At 41.7% G+C, this 22214-nt stretch overlaps 1 protein-coding gene across 1 annotated transcript in view; it reads left to right on the forward strand.

The window, feature by feature from the left end:
- DAAM1 (dishevelled associated activator of morphogenesis 1) overlaps positions 1 to 22214 on the forward strand; it is a 173547-nt gene that overhangs the window by 91090 nt on the left and 60243 nt on the right. Inside the window, exon 3 of the mRNA XM_077768810.1 lies at positions 329 to 418. Coding sequence (XP_077624936.1) covers positions 329 to 418 — 90 coding nt within the window. The remainder of the gene's footprint in view (positions 1 to 328; positions 419 to 22214) is intronic.

Raw genomic sequence — 22214 nt, forward strand, 5'->3', positions numbered from 1 at the left:
CCCTCATCTTTAACATTAGTAATCCTTCCAAACTCAGGAGCTCCGATGGCCTTTACTNGATTCTGTCTGTGCTCAGCTCACTTTCCCACACCCTTCAGTAAGTGTAGGGCTGAGCCTTGTCCTTCTTGCCATGCTTGATACTCAGCCCCATGCTAGGGACGTGCTTTTTAACGGTGGCAACATACACCTTACAGTCTTGGTCTTTTCCAAGTTCATTGAATTATGTGTTGGTTTCTTTTTCTTCCCCTGTCTGTAATAATCCATGATAACCTCTCCTATAGGAATGACATTTAATCTGTGAAATACTAACTATTATTTTTCTTCTCAGGATGAACTTGACCTGACAGACAAACACAGGGAAGCTATGTTTGCACTTCCAGCTGAGAAGAAATGGCAAATATACTGTAGCAAGAAAAAGGTAAGAAGTTCATTGTGTTGATGGTTAACTGGAAAATTATCATTTTTGATTCCCTTTGCTTTCCCGTTTTACCACCAGAATTGAGACAGCTCTTTATAATGTAGAAACCAGATCATGGCCTTGTTGCTACATGCGGCAAAGTGCTGATGCCTTGGATGTTGTTTTTATCGACACTTTATTGGACATGTTCTCATATCGCCCATACCTGTACCTGCTATTCATAGTCTTGTACAACTGAGACCCAAAATACTATAGGCTTACACCAAGACCGAATTCTCCCCCTGTTCTTTACATAGAAGTTGGTATTTCGGTAGGTTAGGACTAGTATTCTGGGGTCTCAGTCCTCTGTTCCCACCTTCTAGCAACTTTCCATTTCAGTGTCTCTAAGGTGTGGCCTCATTCTCATGGGTCCAAGGTGGCCATCAGGCCATTTCCTATTCCAAACTAAGGATGGAGGAAAGCACAAACTTCCCCACCTCCGCTCTTAGGGACATGTCTGAGGAGTCCTCCACCTGAATTCCCTCACAGCCCACTGGTACAGGGCCCCAGCTGCAAGGAAATCAGTCCTTATTCTGGGTTCTGTTACCTTTGGAAAAGGGGAGAATGGATATCCGCTCTGATGGTGCTAAGCATCACCACATGGACTGTATCTCCTGCAATAAAGTTCATTCTGCCATCTTTTAGCCCCGTGGCAAATTCTGAGACTGTGCCCACCCCATTTTTGGAACCAATCAAGTTCATGGCCATCTTTTGCCACTTTTTTCTTCTGTTCAGTAGAAACTTGAATCACAGTGGGGTAAGCAGGAAGGGCAGGCTAGCACCTAGGAGAAATGTTACCTCTCTGTATCAGACAGTGGGCACTTGAGTCACTCACTGTTGCCACAAGGAAATAAGAACAAGCGGTAGCAGTCCAGTTTCTTCTCAAGACACAATATCAGTCAGAGCAACCTTTTCCTATGTGACTGGTGTGTGCTGTGAGACCTCCATTTGCCCATGTGAGTGCCTCTGAGCACCACCGCCCCTTTGCTGCCTTGTATGCTTGCCGTGCTAACCTTCCGGGAGCATGTCTGCGGTAGTGAGCCTGCATGTGCCCTTCCCCAGCCAGACTTTGTGCCTCTGGGGCGAGGCACCATGTCTTAACTCATCTTTGTAACTCCAGCATTGGACACGTTGAAATGAGCGTATGAGGAGCAAAGCACTAAGCTGTCACAAGTGTTATACTGAGCTGTCAAGAAAAATTCAAAGCACAATTTGTTTTCCACCTGAGCAGTTACAGCTGATAAAACTACGTGTGGGGTTTGGTTCCGGGGGCCTTTGCAGAGAGATGTGTCCAGTGCTAACCTCTCTGTATGATTTTCTGAGCTGCTTTCCAGATCAGACCAAGTCATAGTCCTAAAGATTCCTAATCCAGTAGTAACCAGGGCGATGTGTTTGTGAAGACTGTGTCCTCTTCTTTGTTCTGTCTCTCTTTTATTGAACTGATTGCCATGGCTCAGGGAACAGATATAATACACTGGGAAAGAATTTTGAAATTAAAATGTGTTCAGTTGTGAAAGTGATGGTATTGTATGGTCTTTGAAAACAAGGGAACTTCTCACACAGCCATCTTAAGACCTGCCCCCTAGAACTGAGAAGAACAAATCTTCAAGTGCCTCATTGTCTATCTTGGCTCATCCAAGTGCAGAGTTTTTTCTCAAAATTAGGAAACAATATGAAGTGGGAATTGAGAATATACACTGGAGGAAAGGAAAGGGCAAGAAAATGGGAGCAGCTTACTGAGGGGAAAGTTTTCTTCTTTCCCAGATTTTATTACACCCTTGACAGCAATTGAAAGTTAATCATGGAAACTACTGCCCCTTAGATTAGAAAAGGCAAATCCTGGAGGATAGTAATGACCTTGGACTTGCAGCTGCTGCTCATTTTTCAATTTCCAGGCCTATCAAATCCCCTTGCAAACCCTGTCTCATGTGCACATGGTGAGGTTGCGTTTTTGTAGGAGGATAGATATGGATATGGCCACTGGCCTCAGAATCCCATTTCTTGATAGATGGGCCCTTCCTACTAGTACCTAGCCAGACTGCACAGATCTCTGGAAATGTGGTTCTCCTGTAAGCTTCATTCCTACAGCCTGGCTTCCTTACATGACAGCCAAGTAGTGGCTGAGTGGGAAAGCCGTTTTAAGTCTTCAGGGATTCCTGTGGGGCTATAGATCTGCCTCACTTTAAAATGAATGGTAGAGGAGCCTGGGTGGCTCAATTGGTTAAGCGCCTGACTTCAGCTCAGGTCCCAGTCTCGTGGTTTTTGAGTTCGAGCCCCACATCAGGCTCCATGCTGACAGTGAGGAGCCTGCTTGGGATTCTCTTTCTCCCGCTCTCTCTGCCCCTCCCCAACTCGTGCATTCACACTCCCTCAAAATAAAGAAACTTAAAAATGGTTTTTAAAAAACGGATGAAAGTATTGCTAAATTTAGGTTTTTCTTAATTAGCGCTTCTCAGACTGTTATGTGTACTATGTGATGGATCTGAAACTGACCTTTTTGGGGCACTGTAATAAATACGGCAATAATACAATGAATGAGAGAACACAAAAATCTAAGTGTGAAAAGGGTATGTTTACCTCTCTTCATATGTGATCTCCTAACAGACAGTTTGCTCATTCTCAAAGTGGAGCCCATGGTGGCCATCTTTATTGCTAAGGACAGATTGTTTTCCTTGGACCATATCTTTGGTCGCCTTTTCAAATCAGGCTTGTCATCAGCAAGCCAAACCATGTCCATTTCTGAGGCCAAGGGAAAGCTACATACCCATGGCTCTTTAGATTTTCCATCTTTCAAGATTAGAACCCAGCACATAACAGACGTTCTCACACATAGTGAAGCCATAGAGTAAGGGCCCATGAAAGCCAACAGAAACAGACACATGAGTTGGTGAAAAGATGGCTTTCTGTGTTAAAGTGCACAGCAGTTGTGCAGGCAAATGAGACTGGGAACTGAGGATGGGGCCAGGCCTTACTCAGCCAAGTGGCTCTTTTCCACTCAATAGTGACTTGTGTCCCAACAGCATCTGTCTGCTTATCAGACTCTGTGTTCATTTCTCACACTTGTCTCTATCTAAGTCTCCAGTTGAAAACCCATTTCCAGAGCCAAAACGATAGCAGCAAAAGTATTTCTGGGGCTAAAAGAATTGGAAAGAAATTAATTGGAGACTTGCCTAATTGAGTAATCTGGGGGAGAGTAAGAGATGGATGTTGTGGCCTTGTTGGAAGTCCAAACAAGTCTGGGAGAATGGCCGGACTGGTTGAGCAGCCATGGTTTGTCATACCAGCAGTCCACTGTCCAATTATTTTCACTTCTGTGAAAGGACCAAAGAAGGGTCCTGTTGGTGGGGCTGGAGATATTTTCAAATAGGAAATGTTTGTGGTTCTTATCTTTAAAGGTAATTCCCTTTTTAGTTCCAATCACAACATACTCTTTTGTTTAAGTGAGGTTTTTCCCAGTCTCTCGCCAGAAACTGCATCTGTTAACAATCTTTTGGATTTTAAACTGAAACTTTTTAAACAATGAACCATCTGACCACGAAAGGCATCTGGCCATGCTGTATTTGCTTATTGTTAACATGATTTTTAAACCCTGGGAAAAGCAAGGAGAGGGCTTCGGGGAGGAGAGAATAAAATGGTGTGTACACTGTGTCATGGCAGCAGCGATCTTACCGGCACCCGCAGAGATCTTTAATTGCAGTTCTTCACAGGAGCTACTGTGCAAGTTGTGTCACTTAACCAGTCCTGATAAGTATCCAAAAAATACTTGCTCCCCCTCCTTGAGCTTCAGCATTTACAAAGTAGGCGAATGGCGCTGAACACTGTTAGCTGTAGTGTCATCAGGTATTTGAGGCAAAGATCAGGATTTGATGAGTGCACCAATTTCCCTCCTTTTGTGTCCAATCTCTAAAGCCACGGCTTAAGTAAATGGCTTTGGGTTCTCCATATTGCATTTCTGCATCTTTTTGGGTCTTCTATGGAGAAGGTGAAATTTTACTGCACTGCTGAGTGTGTGTTTGACTGTAGTTCTATTAAATCCTTTAAGAATCTTGCCTGACCCGGCTTCAGTGCCGTTGTGATTTGTGCAAGGTGCTGACCTGGTGCTAGGTACGCTTTGGAGACCTCTAGGAAAAGTGGCAGAAAATTCAGCTGCTACTTTGCATTCAACTCCCTTCATTCGGTTTGCATATCCTAATTGGGTCACTTCCCCACTCTTCCCCACAAAAAGCAATTATTTTGCCACACACACAGAAAGATGAAAGTTGCGTTGTGCACAGTCGCCAGGGTGCAGTTTCAGTTCCTTGAGAGCAGAGGCCCTCATGCGTTCAAAGGAATATAGGCTGAAGTGGTGGAATTAAGACCAAAGGAACCATCAGTTTTCTGCACAGCTGTCATACAAACTAGGTATAAAACTAGGAGGCGAAATGGTAGTTCACCCCATTGTTGTTTCCGGGATCCTACCAAGAGGCTCCTGTGGGAAGGCTGGGATGGGAAGCAGTGGTTGGGCACTGAACCTGGAAGACTTGAGAAGGAAGAGAAGCTGGGTATCCCTCCTTTATGGTAGTTGTTTAAATATATAGTAAAGTGAACTCTGGGTTTTCAGGCACTCACTTTCTTAGCTGTCAAGATTTGAGAGAGGGAGTCAGGAAAAGGGAAAGAGCTCGATTTCAGTATGTTTCTAGATTTCTTAAGAAGTACTTGGATTGGTTTCCTGCCATTGAGTTTTCACCTGATAATGGATTCCAGTTGGCATTTGTACTCCTAAGTGCTAAGCGGTTTAAGAAAGAGGCAGTAGTAGAAGTGATCAGAAATAAGATTGGGCTGTCTTTCCCCCTCTGCTTCTCTAAAGAAAATGAGGGAAGCACATTAGCTGGAGGCCAGTGGGCATCTCCAGGTTCTGAAGGCTCTGAAACTCTCTGCCTTAATCTACATAATTCCCCAGCTCTGAAAGGGAATATAATTGCATATAATGCCAGACCGAACCACTAACAACAAGTTTTAAGTATCTTCACTCCATGAAGCAATTCAATTGGTGAGGGACAAGCTGGTTTGTGACTCACCTGATGTGTATGGAGTACTTTCTGTAGGTCAGACTCTTGGCTAAATTCAGAGGATGATTAAACAAATACGTCAGATTTCCTGGAGTGGATGATCCTGGTAGGAGAAGTAGATAAAATCAAATAGTTGCCAAGTCTTGTCATAAGCTCAGTAATAGGGTAAGAAAACAGGCTCTGGGGCACAGAGGAAGGAGCCACTAGACTTCAGGGGTAGATGTGTGTGACTCAGCAGCTCCTTGACCACTCTGACCCCCCTAGTGCCTCCACCAGTGAGAATCCCGACACTGTCTGCTTTTGTCCTGTCTTCTAGAAACTGGCTCCTTTTTCAGTAGTTGAGCGATGTTCACATTCACTGTCTATTTTCCCTCTTGGTTTGTACTTTGTTCTTTGTCCCTTTTCCAATACTGAAAAGGTCAACTTCAGACTGTTGGCCTAATCCAATTGATCTTCACTAAACACAGTTTGTAGAGCTTGTTAGGAAATTTGTAGAGAGGCTTAAGCTTTTGAAAAAAGAAGACACTGGGGCGGCAGGGGAAGACTGAAATAACTGAGGTTTGTTCAGCCTGGAGAAGAGAAAGTCAGGTAGAAACTCTAACATGAGCTGATAGTCATGGGGCATACCCCAGTGAAACTATTATATCTTGTCAAAATACTGCCAACTTCCAGCTGGTAAATAGTGGCTGCCTCAAGCCCTCCCAGTAAAAATCTCCGTGACAGCCTGACTCTTCTCCCAAGGGTCCACCAGTTTTCTCCCATGATTCAAGGACTCAAGGGTTAAGTCCTGGCATGACATAACAGACGGCTCCAGGACCCTGTTCCCACCTTGCATTATTGGTTCTGATTCACTGACACCCATGCTATACTGGTTGATAAATATTTTGCACATTGGCCGAAGTGTGAGATGCCGACTGACCTGAAGATGGTGACCAAAACCGTTTGATAATATGTATTCAGAGCCTGAAATACTCCTCTTCTAGGTATTGGTTCCCACAGAAGTGATGAGAAATGCAAGCAGATACCTATACGTGAGGTAGCTCTTGGCAGCGTTACCCCTGAAAGCTCATGATTGTAACCAACTTAAAAGAAGATGGTTACATTACAGTACATAATCCTGACAGTATCTTGTAGCTATTGAAAAGTCATGTCATCAAAAAAAAAAAAGTCAGGTTATCAAAGAAATTTTAATGACCTGAGAAACTGCTCAGCATATACGGTGTTAAAAAAGGTATAAAACTCTAATTGGTAGAATCAAAAGTTTGCAAGAGTATAGAGGTAAGCAGACAGAAACCATTGTTTGGTGGGACTGTGGGTGACTTCCTTTTTTTCTTTGTAAAGATATTTCCCAAATTTTCTACAGTGCATTATTCTCCCTCTTACGTAGGAGTATGTTTTCTTTTTTCCAGTTGTAAAAATAAAATTGCTCTTTTCAAAATGTGCATACACTGTATTTTGTATCGGTCAGGTTTCCGTCAGAGAAGCAGGACTACTGGGGGAGACACAGAGCTAAGAGAGTCACCCTGACAGAAGCATGGAGGCTGGCTGAGCACTTGTCGTCAGGCTGTTGTCTTTGTTTCTGTCACGGAAGCTTCATGTTCTGGAGCAGGCAGTTCGGAAAGAAGGTGGATGTAACTGGGAGAGAGCAAGGATAGGCTGGAGCCCACCGGGACACGCTGAAGCCCGTGTCGGTTCTCTCCACCTCTGGCCCTGGTGTGGGTGTCATGCAGAAGCCTGGACCATTAGTCATGGAGCTCTGCACACACACACCTGGCCCCGGAGAAGCTGAGGGAGGCTCCAGGGGAAGGTGGGGCAGTTGCAGACCCTCCCGCTATTCCACACCAAGTAGGTGAGCCAGCGATAAAAGACCAGTATGAAGAACAAAATGGCGGCTGCTTCGCCTCTGCCCTCTGTACCTCCTGTGAGAGCCTCTCTCTGCGGCTTTCCGTACCCAGAAACCTACAAGAAAGGACATCGTTCATTTCTAGCCAACTCGAGCATTACAAAGCCACCACATACTTGTATTGAAATTAGGAGGAAAAAATAAATATTATTTAAAATGCAACCAGTGCTTGTGTTGTCAAGGCAACCCTGCTTTTTTTTTTTCTTACTTTGTCTAGCTCAGGGACTGTTTTCCCCCCTCCCTACATCTCCTCTTTTTTTTTTTTTTTTTTTAACTCTTTCTTTGTGACACTAAAACAAAAGTGAATCTGTAAACCACCCAAGGGTTTTCAGTACCATTTATCTATTTAGGCAGTGACTGTGAAAACATGGTGATCATAGCCCTGGTCAGATTTCCTCTGTTTTCTGCCCAGAAACCCACTGAAGCCGTGTTTCTCCTTGTCCTTTCTTCCCTAAGGAGTATAATCTCAAAGCTAATGACCCATTTCCTTTCTTTATTTTCATTTATTTTAAAAAAAAAATATTTGTTTATTTTGGGGAGAGAGAGACCAGAGGAGGGACAGAGAGAGAAAGAAAGAAAAAATCTCAAGCAGGCTCTGCATTAGCGGAGCCTGACTGACTCGGGGCTCAAACTCAGGAACCATGAGATCATTACCTGAGCCAAAATCAAGAGTCAGATGCTCGACAAACTGAGCCACCCAGCCTCCCCGTTTTTTATTTTCTCTTAATTGCAAAAACCAGGGCTATCAAAATGAACACCAAATTGTAGATCTGGAGTAGAAAATTCAAGGACCCTCTGCCTCTGGCAGCCCTTAAACCAGTGTTGTGTTCTAATAAAGGGTGATTGGTTCATGAGTATTTATGTGACTCCTATTCCTATAATCCCTCTGTTCAATACTATCAGTTTGGGGTGTTATTTCCCTCCTCGTATTAACCAGTTCTGCCATTCCAGTGATGCCTACTACCACCCCTGTCTTGAGGTATCCAGAATGGTCCTGAGCTCATAGTTCTGCATTGCCGCCCGGTAGGTGCCCGGCTTCATAGATAAAGAGAGCAATAAGCAAACTTGCCCATAAGATGAACGAAAACATATCTATCTTCCCCGGTGCTTGTAGAAGTGAACAAGTCTAAAATATCGTGGACAAGTTCTGTAGTCTTCCATTGGGGTTTTACATTCTGGTTCAGTACAGGCCTCTGTTTTTCAGGCTTTGCCAGTAAAAGGACTTCCCTTGGGTGGATTATCTCCAAAAGCCTTTTGGTCAAGGGATCTGCCTACAAGCTTCCTAAATCATGTTTGCCCCTCATAATTGTTCTAAACTGTTTTTGTAATGTGATTGACACTATTTTTTCTAAGAGAAGTAGAAGGCAAGTAACGGCTATGAGAAAATGGCCTTTCATAGTTAAAGGCTATCTGAAGGGTGACCAAAGAAGGAAGGATACAGTTTACTAGGGGGTATTTCTGAACCCTTCTGATTTCTCTCTGCTCTGTATAATGAGATCAACTTCATAGTGTGGTTGTGAAAATTGAGATAATATGATTTCAGAGTTACCAGAGAGCTTGGGGCATGGTGATGACAGTTGTTGACACTGTCAATGTCAGTAATGGTGACTGCGATCAAAATAGTAGAATGGACTCACTTTCTGCTTGTCCACACTCATGCTAGTCTGGGACTCATGTCCATATTCTTAACAATACTGGTTTTCACAGAATAGTAGTGAAGATTTTAAAAGCCCTCTGTCTTATTAGTTGGACCACAGAAACTTTTGGAGGCAGAAATAGTAAGTTAGGAGGATAAATTATAGATAAGGGAAGAAACCAAGAAGGTCTTCACTGTTAGCACCAAAAATTGGCAGAAGGCCCCTTTTGTGTCAGAACTAGGGCAGTGGCGATCAACGTGTAATTTCTAAGCTCCTGGGTGGAGCTCTGAATCTGGTATCAGGAGCACCCTTAATTGATGTTTGGGAAGATTGGGACCCTGAGAATGTTAAACTCTGCTCCACTTCTCACCCACCTGGCCACAGCAGTGCTTCAGTCCCTGAAGATGCTCCCATAGTTGGGCTTGCTGGGCAAGCAGTTGTGAACACCCGCCGATCTCTGGGAAATGGGGATGTGTGTGGCTCGAGCCAGGTTTTAAATAAAATCCTTTCTTTTGCTGCTTAGAAAAGGCAAGGGGTTGAAAAATATCTTCTGTTTTTGAAATAAGACTAAAAATATTTTTAGATGAAAACAGTTACTACTGCTATGTTTTGGAATGGGGGAAAACCCTATTATAGGACACAACACCAAGAGGTTCCACTAAGCAAGTGAGCTTTACAATCAGTGGTTTATTGGGTTGAAGTGAGCTGGAGTTCCACGTGCCCTGTTCTACAATGAACTTTGTGCAGAGTTGCAGCATTATAATTCAGTAGTGCATTCTAGCTGAGTAAGTTCCAAAACTCATCTAACAAAACAAAACTTCAGCATCAAGGCGTTAATAAAAGAATGTTTTAGGGATACCCAAGTGGCTCAGTTGGTTAAGTGTCTGACTTCAGCTCAGTTCATGATCTCACCATTTGTGAGTTCAAGCCCTGCATTGGGCTTTGTGCTGACCGCTCAGAGCCTGGAGCCTGCTTCAGATTGTCTGTCTGTCTGTCTGTCTGTCTCTCTCCCTCCCCCTCTCTCCATCCCCCCCCACTTGCACTCTGTTTCTCTCTGTCTCTCAAAAATAAACATTTAAAAAATGCTAAAAATGCTTTGAAAAGAATATTTTAGCAGATGCCATTACTGCTAGAAATCTTAAACCTAATTACCAGAGCATACATTCTGGGTTCCGATAAATTGGTATTCTCTAAAATTTCTGAAAAGAAAACTAACACATTTCTGGTAACTTTCCCTTCCACTCATGGGATAAACTACTATATCCTGGTTAGTGATTTGATTTTTCTTGTTAAATTTTAAATATACAAGGAAGTACAGAATATAATGAACACCTATGTTCAATAACTGCTGACATTTTATCATAATCACCATGGGTTTTTAAATCTTATTTATTTTTTAAAATATAATTTACTGTCAAGTTGGCTAACATACCGTGCATACAGTGTGCTCTTGTTTTGGGGGTAGATTCCCGTAATTGATTGCTTACATACAACACCCAGTGCTCATCCCAACAAGTGCCCTCCTCAATGCCCACCATGGATTTTTTAAAAAGAAAGGAAACATAAATATAGCTGAGGCCCAAGGTGACCTATTCTGGAGGTGGTACATGTTTCCCTTTCCTTGCACATGTATTTATAACTTTATTCTGCATGTATATATTCATAGACACTATATGGTAGTTCTTCATTTTAACTGCAATATTATGTTTCATCACATGAACACACCACAGTTTAATTATTTTACACCCCTTTGGATAATGCTTACTTGCAGTTTTTCATTATTTTTTAAAAAAAATATGACAATGAGCACCCTTGTGCATGTGTCAAGAATTTTTCTGTGATAAACACCAGGACATGTAATTACTGGCTATGAACATTTCCACCTTTAATTGGTCTCCAAAATTGTCATAATAATTTATACCTCCAGCAAATGAGTTGCCAACCACCTGAGGGATTGGTACCCCCCTGAGGGACGAGAACTCTTATTTTGTTGTCCTGATTGATCACTTTACTCAAGTTTGAATGTTTCAGATACAAGAAGCTGTCATTCAGTTTTCGCCAATATGCCTTAACAAATTAAACTGAAGTAAAAATTACTGAAGTAGAAAGTGCTCATTTAAAGAAGAAGCAGCCAAGGTTTGGAAAATGAAAAGCCTTCCACTCAAATACCCATAAAGCCTAACAAAAGTACAAAGTGTTACAAGTATATAAAAATGGACAGTTCACTCAGCATTATGTTTATTTGATTTGACTACAAAGGAAACTGCTCTGTGTGTGGTTCACTCTCCCTCTTCTCTAGACCTCCGTCCCAGACCCAGGCAAAGTGTGTTTCCATCTTTAGCAGGCTCTTGACTGATATATGTATGCTATCACCCAACACAGGAAGTCCCTCTGAGGCCTCGGCCACTTCCCTGATGGATGACAGCCCAGGTGCAGGTGGAGGACACGTGCACAAGCAGGCAGGCAGGCAGGATGTGTCTGGAAATGCCACAATTGGCTTCTTTCTTCCTCTCACCAGAGTACCTTTATCTTGAACGTCTGTAAAAAAAAAATGTGAAAGCCTCTCTCCTTTCCTTTCTTAGACTCTTTGATTCCTTTGAATGTTAAGAAATTGAGATGTATAATTGCTGTGTGTCTATCCTCCATGCCTGAATTCTGAACTAGTTTCTAGGTATAAGTGAGTTCCTGGATATGGGGATTGTTGATTTTTTTTTTTTTTTAATGTTTATTTATCTTTGAGAGGGAGAGAGACAGAATGTGAGCAGAGGAGATGCAGAGAAAGGGATACACGGAATCTGAAGCAGGCTCCAGGCTCTGAGTTGTCAGCACAGAGCCCAGTACGGGGCTTGAACCTACGAGCTGTGAGATCATGACCTGAGCCAAAGTCATGTGCTTAACGAGCTGAGCCACCCAGGCGCCCTGGGGATTATTGATTCTTCAGTCTGTAAATACTCTGCTTGGTTCTTGACAGCATTGTAAAAACAGTGGGTATGTATCTGCTTTGTGCATACCATCTCTCCTTTGTGCTTCCTCATACTTGCATTGCTGCAGTAACACCTTGTTATCCAAGGCCTTGCTTTCCCTGTAAATAAGAAACACCACGCTGGAAGAGGGGGGAGAGAATGACCCTGTATTTGCATTTACTTATAATCATTATCACCCAAACAAAGTAAGAGCAGTATAGAGCTGGGGAAAAGTAAGCTATCTTGGTTGGACAAATCAGTGAATGTAGAGTCAGGAAGAGAGTGGGAGTTGCTTGTCCTGTGGAGCTCTATTTTCCCCCTGGAATGGGGGCTGGAGAAGCAACTCTCCCAGCTTTCATTCTGTGTTTGTCACTTATGCCTGTGTCGGTGCTACACTATGGAGAGAACATTCCTACTGCATCTCCAGTCTCTGGAAAAGATGTGTGCTTTGGGTTTGCATGGAATCCCCGGGAGGGCAATGGTTCTCAACTGCCATAGAGCAGCTATCTTTGGCCTCTAAACCTTAATTCTTAAGCAGATTCCTTTTGACAGCTCGCTTTTGACAGCTCTGGTACAGAACAGATTCTGTCGTGTGTTGATTGCAGAGTTAGGAGTACATGACTATCTTGGAGCTCTCAATCTTTGCCATAGAGTACTTGTCAACAGTGCTGTGGTGAAACCAAGGTGCTAAATGTGTCTGTGTGACGCTCTTTGAACCCCATGCCTGTGTGTATTGGAGCACACGGGCACAGGCCCATTTCACTTCCCAAATTCTGCCATCTACGGGTATAGAATTATCCATTGAGTGTCTCAGTGATTGCTGTACCTCTGATGGAAAGGATATCACTATCTCACATCTGAGAGTCCAATATGAGCTGCCCTTTCTGATTATCACCAGCTCATTGAGTCCCTTAGGGACAAACAGCATGAGAGATACTCTACACTGATGCACATCCTTTGTTTCAGTATTCCTTAGTACTGTGGCCTCTTTCCCTGGTTGACAGAGTGCACTGTGAATAACCTCAAGCAGAGTTGGCAAAAAGGTTTACCTTGATTACCAACTCAGAACAGTTGGGAGTTGAAGCCTGGAGCAGTTTAAGAAACATCCAGAGGTTTTGAATGGATTCAGTAAGAATAGTGTGGCAGGGGGGCCTGGGGGGCTTAGTCGGTTAAGCGTCCAACTTTCGCTTAGGTCATGATCTCGCGGTTCGCGGGTTCGACCCCCGCGTTGGGCTCTGTGCTGACTGCCAGCTCAGAGCCTGGAGCCTGTTTCAGTCTGTGACTCCCTCTCTCTCTCTCCCTCCCCTGCTCACGCTGTCTCTCTCTCTCCTAGAAATCAATAAAAATATTAAAAAAAAAAATAGTGTGGCAATCAGTTAGCAATGTCTGCCATGACACATGTTGGGAGAATGGCAAATTTTCCCATCCTTGCCTTTGAGGGCTCCTCTCGCTCCTAGATTACAGTTGGACCGAAGTATCATATTCCATGCTTCCCTCTCACCCCACCTGGGTCTCTCCTCGGTTTTCTGCAGACTCTCTTAAGTGCTATAGCACCTACTTTCATAGAACCAATATGCCAAGCCTGCCTCATTTCACCATCTCCTGGAGATAAGTCTGTGAAAGACATCAGTAGAAGAAAGTATCCACTTTATTTAAAAAAAAATTTTTTTAATGTTTTTTTATTTATTTTTGAGAGTCAGAGACAGCATGAGCAGGGGAGGGTCAGAGACAGAGGGAGATACAGAATCCGAAGACAGGCTCCAGGTGCTGAGCTAGCTGTCAGCACAGAGCCTGATGTGGGGCTCGAACTCACGAACCATGAGATCATGACCTAAGCTGAAGTCGGATGCTTAACTGACTGAGCCACCCAGGCACCCCAGGAAGTATCCACTTTAGAAGAGGAATCAAAGAACAAGAACCACTTTCCGTGAGATTCTCCTATATGTGTATTTATTTTATTCATTTCATTAATAGTGCTGGTGCATCTAATGCTTTTGAATCCATATTATGTTTGGTGCATCTCGGAGCTTCACCCCCTCATGAAATAGCAAGAAACTTTGAGCTTCTAGTGTCACGTAGAACATACTGCTAATACTTGTAATTCGGGGTTCTCCAAATTCCTTACACTCCAGGAACCCAGTAATTTGTGGAACTGGAAATGGGTTACAGTAGAACGTGTACTAAAGAATACCAACTTTAAATTACAGTGTCTTAAATTCTCTTGTTGTTCTTCAACACAGTACGGGAGCAACACTTGCCTTAAGCAGTCTCCAGATAGTATCTTTTTATCTGTCTTCCTCTGTAAGGAAAAACACATTATGTGTTCTGAGTTTCTAAGATGTACTTCTCCATGTCCTCACATTTAGGCATTTCTTAGATGGTGACATCTTCCAGCTGATGCTTTTCTTTTTTGATTTCTTCTGCCAACAATTCTGTCATTAATTCAATAGTATGCTATAAAGTAAATGATCACTTAAAATCAGAAATATGGTTATGACTCCCCTTCTAGGGGACAATTAATCCTGTCCTAGCATTTTTCACAGTTGTCCTGAGCCTGAGCTCCTGAGCCTGAGCATGCTTCTCTGAATGGAATATGCCTTGATGGGCTTACTGTTTCCCCTGATTCTCTTCTTAGTTTAATTACTGTTTTGCAAAGCCCTCTCTTTATAGCCTCGTGTTCAGCATTATATTGCAAATCATAAACACACTTTGATTGTTTTCCCAAGAGCAGGTTACAGAACATCAAAACCTGCTTTACGACATTCTGAAAGGCTGGTCTGGTAGCAGCAAATCTGGTAGCAAGATGTGAGGCAACAAAGGCCATTGACACCACTGATTGGATTTCCACACTGCATACGGGTTTGGTGATGTGTGTCCGAACATGCTAATTTACCAACCAGCTGGACTGAATTGTACCTGAATCTGTAGTACTCCAGAGTGGCATGTGGGTCAAAGACTTGACTCTTAACAAACCACATAGAAGTAATTTGTTTTATGTCATTGTATGCCTTTGTGTCCTAAGCAACAGGGAAATGTGGGCTTGTATCATTTCTGAAAATAATAATTTGGAGAATGTTTCTTTTTCTTTGCCATGAAAATGAGGGGGAATTGTCATCTGAAATTGGCTTCAGATGTTGAAGTTATACTGATTGAGATTTTTAGACTCCAGTCATATTCCATGCTGTGAAGTGCTTTGCCAAAGCAATGACTTGTTAAAATAAATGTCTTGTAGTTTAGGAAGTGGACTGTAAAGTCTCTGCTTTTTAGTTCTAGGTAAGGATTCTGGATATTTTCTTACTTATATCAGCACATTAAATGTGCTTCCCCCCCCAGCATCCTGTAGCATATGACTTTGAAGATTTGGGTTCTGTAAAGTCAGCCGAGGCTTTTTCAGGAAAAGAACAGGGTGTTGGAACAGACTGATCCCCTGAGCTCTTTCAGAAATGCTGTTGGTCTCTTTACTCTTGAAGTTATATTGTTAGTCTTCTCTCTTCCATTGCTGCTGTCCTCGAACAGAGGCAAGATCTCTATAAAGTGTCACTCTTTTCTTGCTTTTCTGGGGTTTGTGATTTTGGGGAGAACAAAATGGCAGATGGCTGAGAAGTAGCACAAGCCTAACTTAAAAAAAATTTTTTTTAATGTTTATTTTTGAAGGAGAGAGAGAAAGAGAGGGAGCAGGGGAGGAGCAGAGAGAGAGGGAGACACAGAATCCAAAGCAGGCTCCAGGCGCTGAGCTGTCCGCACAGAGCCTGATGTGAAACTGGAACTCACAAACTGTGGGATCATGACCTGAGCCGAAGTCAGATGCTCAACCGATTGAGCCACCGAGGCGCCCCACATAAGCCTAATTTTTAATGGGCAGTGTTTCATTTCAGCTCATTCAGAAATATTTGATCATTTTTATTAGTGTAAGTAAAGTTTGTGATATATACAAATACTAATGTGGGGCACCTGGGTAGTTCAGTTGGTTAAGTGTCTGACTTGGGCTCAGCTCATGATCTCAGAAATCATGAGTTTGAACCCCATGTAAGGCTCAATGCTGACAGCTCAGAGCCTGGAATCTGTTTCACATTCTCTGTCTTCCTCTCTTTCTGCCCCTCTGCTGCTCATGCTCTGTCTCTCTTTCAAAAATAAATTTTAAAAAATAAATAAATAAATAAATTAAAAAAAATTTTAAGAATACTAATATAACATTTTGTGCTATTAAGAAATGCTTCAAAGCATTTTTCCCAGTTGAGCTTAGGAATGCCTACATTTGATTTTTATTTTGAAGTTAGAAGACACATTAATGAAGTTAGAAGACACATTAGTGAAGTTAGAAGACACATTAGTGAAGACTGGAGATTAGTGAAAAGGCAGCAGAGTTAATAGTATTGGATTGTTTCTTTTTATCATGATGAGAAAAGGGAGTGAAGTATACAAATGGGTACAGTTCTTTGTAGCTATACTTGTCATAACTGAGAACCTATTGTCAGAAGTTTGTGATGCTCTAAGAAACTCTCAGTGCCAAAAGTCTCCTATATCCTGTATTCATGGATCCCTAACAAGGAAAGCAGGAGGCTTGTTCTTTTATTCATGTATTCTAACACCTAGAATAGAGCCTCGGCCATTATAAAACTCAACACATATTTATTGGGTGAGTAAATGAATGAGAAGAGAAGCCAATGATTGAGTTCAGCACTGTGAATTTTGGGGCATGATGAGCAGAGGGATTCTGCTCCTATCCTGCCCTTGAGAAGCTCTGTGTTCAACAGTATAGTATTAGCCCTGCTCTCAAGTTAAGCTACGTGATACTCTGAAATGGCATTGGGGTCCAGTGGCTAAGTATGGCTTTCTTTCGTCCAACAAATTTCTGGGGAGGATAGAAGACCAGGTGTAACTGTGAGTATAAGGGGGACAGGGTACAGTGGTCTCAGTGGTTTCAAGTCAGAAACTCAGTGACACACAGAAACCATGCCACACAGCCAAGACAAGACACTGGAAACGCAGAATTGAGATGAAGTGATCAGGATAGGTAGGTGTTCTCGAGCAAGAGCTTTCAGCAAGCCTAAACACCTGGGTAATTTAGGTGTGAGGAGCCTAGAGCAGTGTTAATCATGCAGCTTGGCTTCCACATTACACCTCTGTAGATCAAGTCCTCTTCAACTAGGAAGTACCAGTCATGTGTCTGTTATTCTCTAAACTGTAGTTATTATATTGAAATGGGGCGGGGGGGAGGGGCGGAGAGGCAGAATGTACTGACTTCCGTCTATAGCACTCTTCAGAGGGATCTTTACTTTTGACCACCTTTGAGCTGTTTAATAAATCTGAAAATTGTTTAAAAAAAAAAAAACCAGTAGCAATGCAATTATGTCCTGTTGATCATTTTTGTGTCTATTTACACATACATAATTATGTGTAAATGCCTTTGCTCTTTGGATTCTCTTTTGAATCTGTTGTAACATCTTATTCCCTCATTTATTAATGAGTTCAGCAAAATCTTTGACATCAGTTCATGCCATGATTTTACAATTATCCTCTATCAATATAGAATTTTATTTTTTTATTTAACTCCAAGTTAGTTAAAATATAGTGTAATAATTTCAGGAATAGAATCTAGTGATTCATCACTTACATGTAATACCCAGTGTTCATCCAAGTAAGTGTCCTCCTTAATGTCCATCACCAAGAATTATTAGAGAAGTGGTAGCTTATCTAAATGAGCTGAGATCTTTAATTATATTTTACACTGGAGTACAGGATATGATAGCAAGAGGCTCTCTGGGAAAATGTGCATTGTTTATCGATGCTAGTAAGCTTTTTGTTAGATATGCATAAACCAAAGAAGGGGAAGGAGTGGAGCTTGGGGGTCAAGAGGTGTTAAACTTCACACACATACAAGGAAGAAATTCCTATGATGTTTGAAAGGGTGATGTACAGGAGAGAAGCCATGACACTCTAAGTGTAATCCAGAGGCTTAAAAACCAGTGCTCTACATGAGGCTTAAACTTCCCACAAAGTTTCTTGACAGCTAATGACCCTAGGTCCTACTCACCCAGTTTTAATTCTGTAAACTTGTATTTAGTTTTAGAGAGAAAGCATCCTAAATCTTATAATAAGACCTATTTTTATTATTGAGTTTATGGCCAATGTGTTACAATATGTGTACTTAGTAAAACAAGAGCTATGGATGTTTATGCTTCATGAGACCTGGATCTTTCATTCTAAATCATAAATTTGTTATTTGTTGTGAACCTTCAGGAAAGCAAGAACTTGTTCTGTGTCATCTTTGGGAGATATTTTGGTCAGAAATCTTCCAGATGCCCTCCTAGTAGAAACTGTCTCGAGTTATGCATCAGTGGCATGTAAGAAGATTCCTTTCATAGGAATTTAGATATATTTGTTGGAGTTATTTTTATAAAAATTGGACATTAGGATGTGATAAACTGATGGAATTAAGGAAGATAAACTTACTCTATATAGCCAGTGGAGAATTTTTCGTTTGGTAAAGAGAAGACTTTGGGAGGACATAATAGCTTTATTCAAATTGTTTTAAATATTTGCAGGGTTATTGTTCATAGGAGAAATTGGACTTTTCCATGCAGTTCCCAAGGGCAAAACTAAGGCCAACAGTGCTTGAAGTTCCAAGGAGACATCTGTCAATTTAGTTTGAGGTGAAGTTTCTAACCATCAATGAAGGTTATGGTTCTTGGACCCCTTGAAGCCTTCTCTCAGAGAACATACAGTCAGTCACCTGCTGGTGACCTTATATGAGGGACCTCTATGAGGGGAAACTTGGACTAGGGTGTCGCTAGAGTCAGAGACCTCACTATATAATTATGATGACTTTCCTTAAAACACATATAGATGTTTTACAGAACCAGGAAAAATAGGGATGAAGATCTCCTCGGACTTGGTTCTAAGTGCTAAATATGAAAGCCATTGTTATTGCAAGTCACCCTCCAGTCTTTCCAGAAAATGACTGATTTTCTGAGGCTTAGGAGGAGGTGTTGGGTTTCCTGGCAGACGCAGAAGCCGCTGTTCTGTAATCATTCTTCGTGTGGGCCCAACCGGATTTGGGCAGCAGATGCACTTGATGTGTAATTGTGGCAGTGGCCAAAAATGTAACCAGGATTGGCACTCCCAGGGACCACGTGACTGTCTCGAAATGTGACAACATAAGAATTATTTTTTGAACCGACGGCCTCCCTTTGGCAAGTTTCACTTGTGGGGTGTAGTCTTAGCCCACTGATAGGGGTTACAGGGAAGGGCAGCAGGAAGGACTGAGGAAAGCCATAGTCTCGGGAACCCAGGTTTGTGGACCTGCTGGTTCTTTTCTTCCCAGTGAAAGAAAAATAAGACAACGATTTGGAGGCAGAAGTCAGGATTTAAAAGACCGCACGATGCCATGCTATTTTAAAAATTAGGGTTAAACTACTTTCAAGGTGCAGTGAGCTTGGTAAGAAGGTAGACTTTTCAGGCATGGCAGGTCCTGCCTCTTCACTGGAAAACAGTACAAGTTACTGGGCAAATTCCACATACTTTATGAGCTGATCCTAACTTAGGGGGTTTACTGGAGATGGAGTGGCTTGAAGGAGAGGAGAAAAACCTGGAAAAAAATTGATGACCAAGTTAGAACTGTGATGCACTCCTGCTGTCTTGAGAGCCAGGCCTATTCTAGCACAGGAGGTGACAAACTATGGCCCATGGGCAAAATCCAGCCACTTAACTGTTTTTTTGTAAATAAAGTGTTATTGAAACATGGCAGTGGTCCTTCATCTGAGCAATAGTTGGAGCTGCTCTCACAGTGTACAGGGGCAAAACCGAGTAGTTGCAACAGATTCTGTGGTCTACAAAGCCTGAAATATTTGTTTTCCAGTCCTGTACAGAAGAAGTTGGCCAGCGCCTGGTCTGTCAGGTTATTCCACACTTTGCTGTCACCGTCTTAGGAAAAGATGCTGATGACACTGTTACTGAGTCAGGAGGGAACATTAGCAGAAGCTATTAGCACGGTCTTCCACACAATGTTTTTCCATCTTCCCTCCTACCTGCTCCTCGGACCTGTTCCTTGGCACCCATTTCCTGTTGTCCACTTGAGTTTTTTAGAGGACACACACATCAGGGAGTCATACCTAATAGGATAAAATATTTTGGCCTGTCTACCCCTTTCTTGTTAGTATTCTGTAAAACTTCTAGGTATCGAGTAAATTTATTTAACATCCATTTCATTCATCAGCCTATAGGGCTGGGTCCGTGAAATCAAAATAATAATGACAATTTAATGCAACAGGTAACAATTTTGATAATTAACAGAGATAAGATTTCTTGATCCTATACATAATCACAGCTAACATGATTTCTAGTAGCATTTTCTTTATAAGTGGAACAAGCTTCCATTAGTAGTTAGTTACCTTTAGCCTATAATGAAAATGACCAGAATGAACTTTACTCTGTATCGTACTGAAACAGTGCCTTTCTGCTGTTGAAGTTCATTGAGTTAAATCTTAATATGTCTCTACTATTGTTGGGTTGATTGTACTAGTGCACATTGTTAGAGGATTTTTAGCCATTATAGACAGTGAAAGACCATGTCTTTCACAAGTATGGTCTAAGAATCTCATGGGTTTGTAATAGTGAACGTGAAGATTTATGGCTTTAGTTGGCCAAGTGCATTTTGCTTCAGCCTGTGATTTGTGGTCTTGTGAACAACCACAGAACATGTCCTTGGCAATTAATTGACCTTTGTACAGCCTACTTTGGGTCTTACTAACAGCATCTGAAACTGAAGAAGAACCCTACCAGTTCTTACATATTATCACTTGGGAAATGGTCCTATTAAAAATTTGCCCTGTGGTCATTTCAAAAGAAGCTATTCTTAAAGACTTAATTTTTGAACTGTGCTTTGAGTCTCAATGAAAGACTTTAGCCGCTACTAAGAAATTGTTTGGCACACAAATATGAAAGTGTGGAAATTTAAACAATTTTAAGATCCTTTGAGTACACAAATCTTGGTCCAAATCATAAAACTTCACCACACAAACATTTGATATTAGGGTTGTAGTGTGTTTTAGAAATAGAAAATCCCACGAGAAGACAGAAGCAGAATGTTTTTAAATATTTGCTGTGGGGAGCAGGGGGGTGCCCCACATGTAGAGAATAGAGACATCCCAAATGTTGCAGAATCTCGTTGACTTGATGCATTTCAGGTTACATAGAACACCTTAAAAAGCACTTCTACTAACAGAACATAACAGTGCTTTAGAGCTTCTATTTTAACTGTAAAGATTGCATGTTCTTGGCAAAATACAAGTTTGAATTATACAACAGTTTATAAGTGAAAGACCTTTTCTATTGCTACCCAGAGGTAGCCATTATTCAGTTTTCTTCTATATATTTCCAGAAATGTTTGTATGTTAAGTGTACATGTTTTTTCTACAGACGAGAAATCATATTCTGAGGCATTTAACATACCCCCATACTATATTTGGCCATTTTGAATGTCATTACATAATTATACTTCATTCTGTGTTACTGCTACAAAGTAATTTATTCAACCATCTCCCTTTCCATATATTTGTTCACTTTGTTGTTTGCTGATTCAAATAGCAGGGCAGTGAAAAAGATCTTTGTAGTGTATATCTGTGCAAGTGTAAATATAGAATTGTGGGCTGACTTCCTAAAAGTAGACTTAAAGGAGGGTAAAAGGCTGTGTTTGTGGTTTTAAATTCAATTACTGTCAAATGTCTCTCCGTACTGGTTGGTCCAATTTTTACAGTCCTAGCATAACAAGGACTTGGAATGGCCATAGCTATGGCTCACTGACAGCATGGAGCCTGCTTGGGATTCTCTCTCCCTTTCTCGGCTCCTCCCCCTTGCTTGCACATGTGCTCCCGTGCACTCTCTCTTTCTCAAAATGAATAAAACAATAAAAAGAAAGAAAGAATGGCCATAGCTGGAGATTTTGGAAGAGTATCCTTATCATCCTAGCTAAGATTTATTAAACATGTTCTGTGTGTACTGTTCTCAGTGCTTTCTTTACTCATAATAACCTATTGAGTCCTCACAATGACCGTGTGGAGTAGGCACCCATTTTACAGATAAGAAAACTAAAACTGAGTCATATAGGAGGGTTACTTAACTTGCCTACCTATACATCACCATAAGTAGTGAGTGGCTGAAAATTTAAATCTGTTTCTGTTGGGGATTGAAGAAGAGGAACACAGGCAA

Source organism: Crocuta crocuta, unplaced genomic scaffold (genome assembly GCF_008692635.1).
Source record: "Crocuta crocuta isolate KB4526 unplaced genomic scaffold, BGI_CrCroc_1.0 scaffold10, whole genome shotgun sequence".
In the NCBI taxonomy this organism is placed as follows: Eukaryota; Metazoa; Chordata; class Mammalia; order Carnivora; family Hyaenidae; genus Crocuta; species Crocuta crocuta.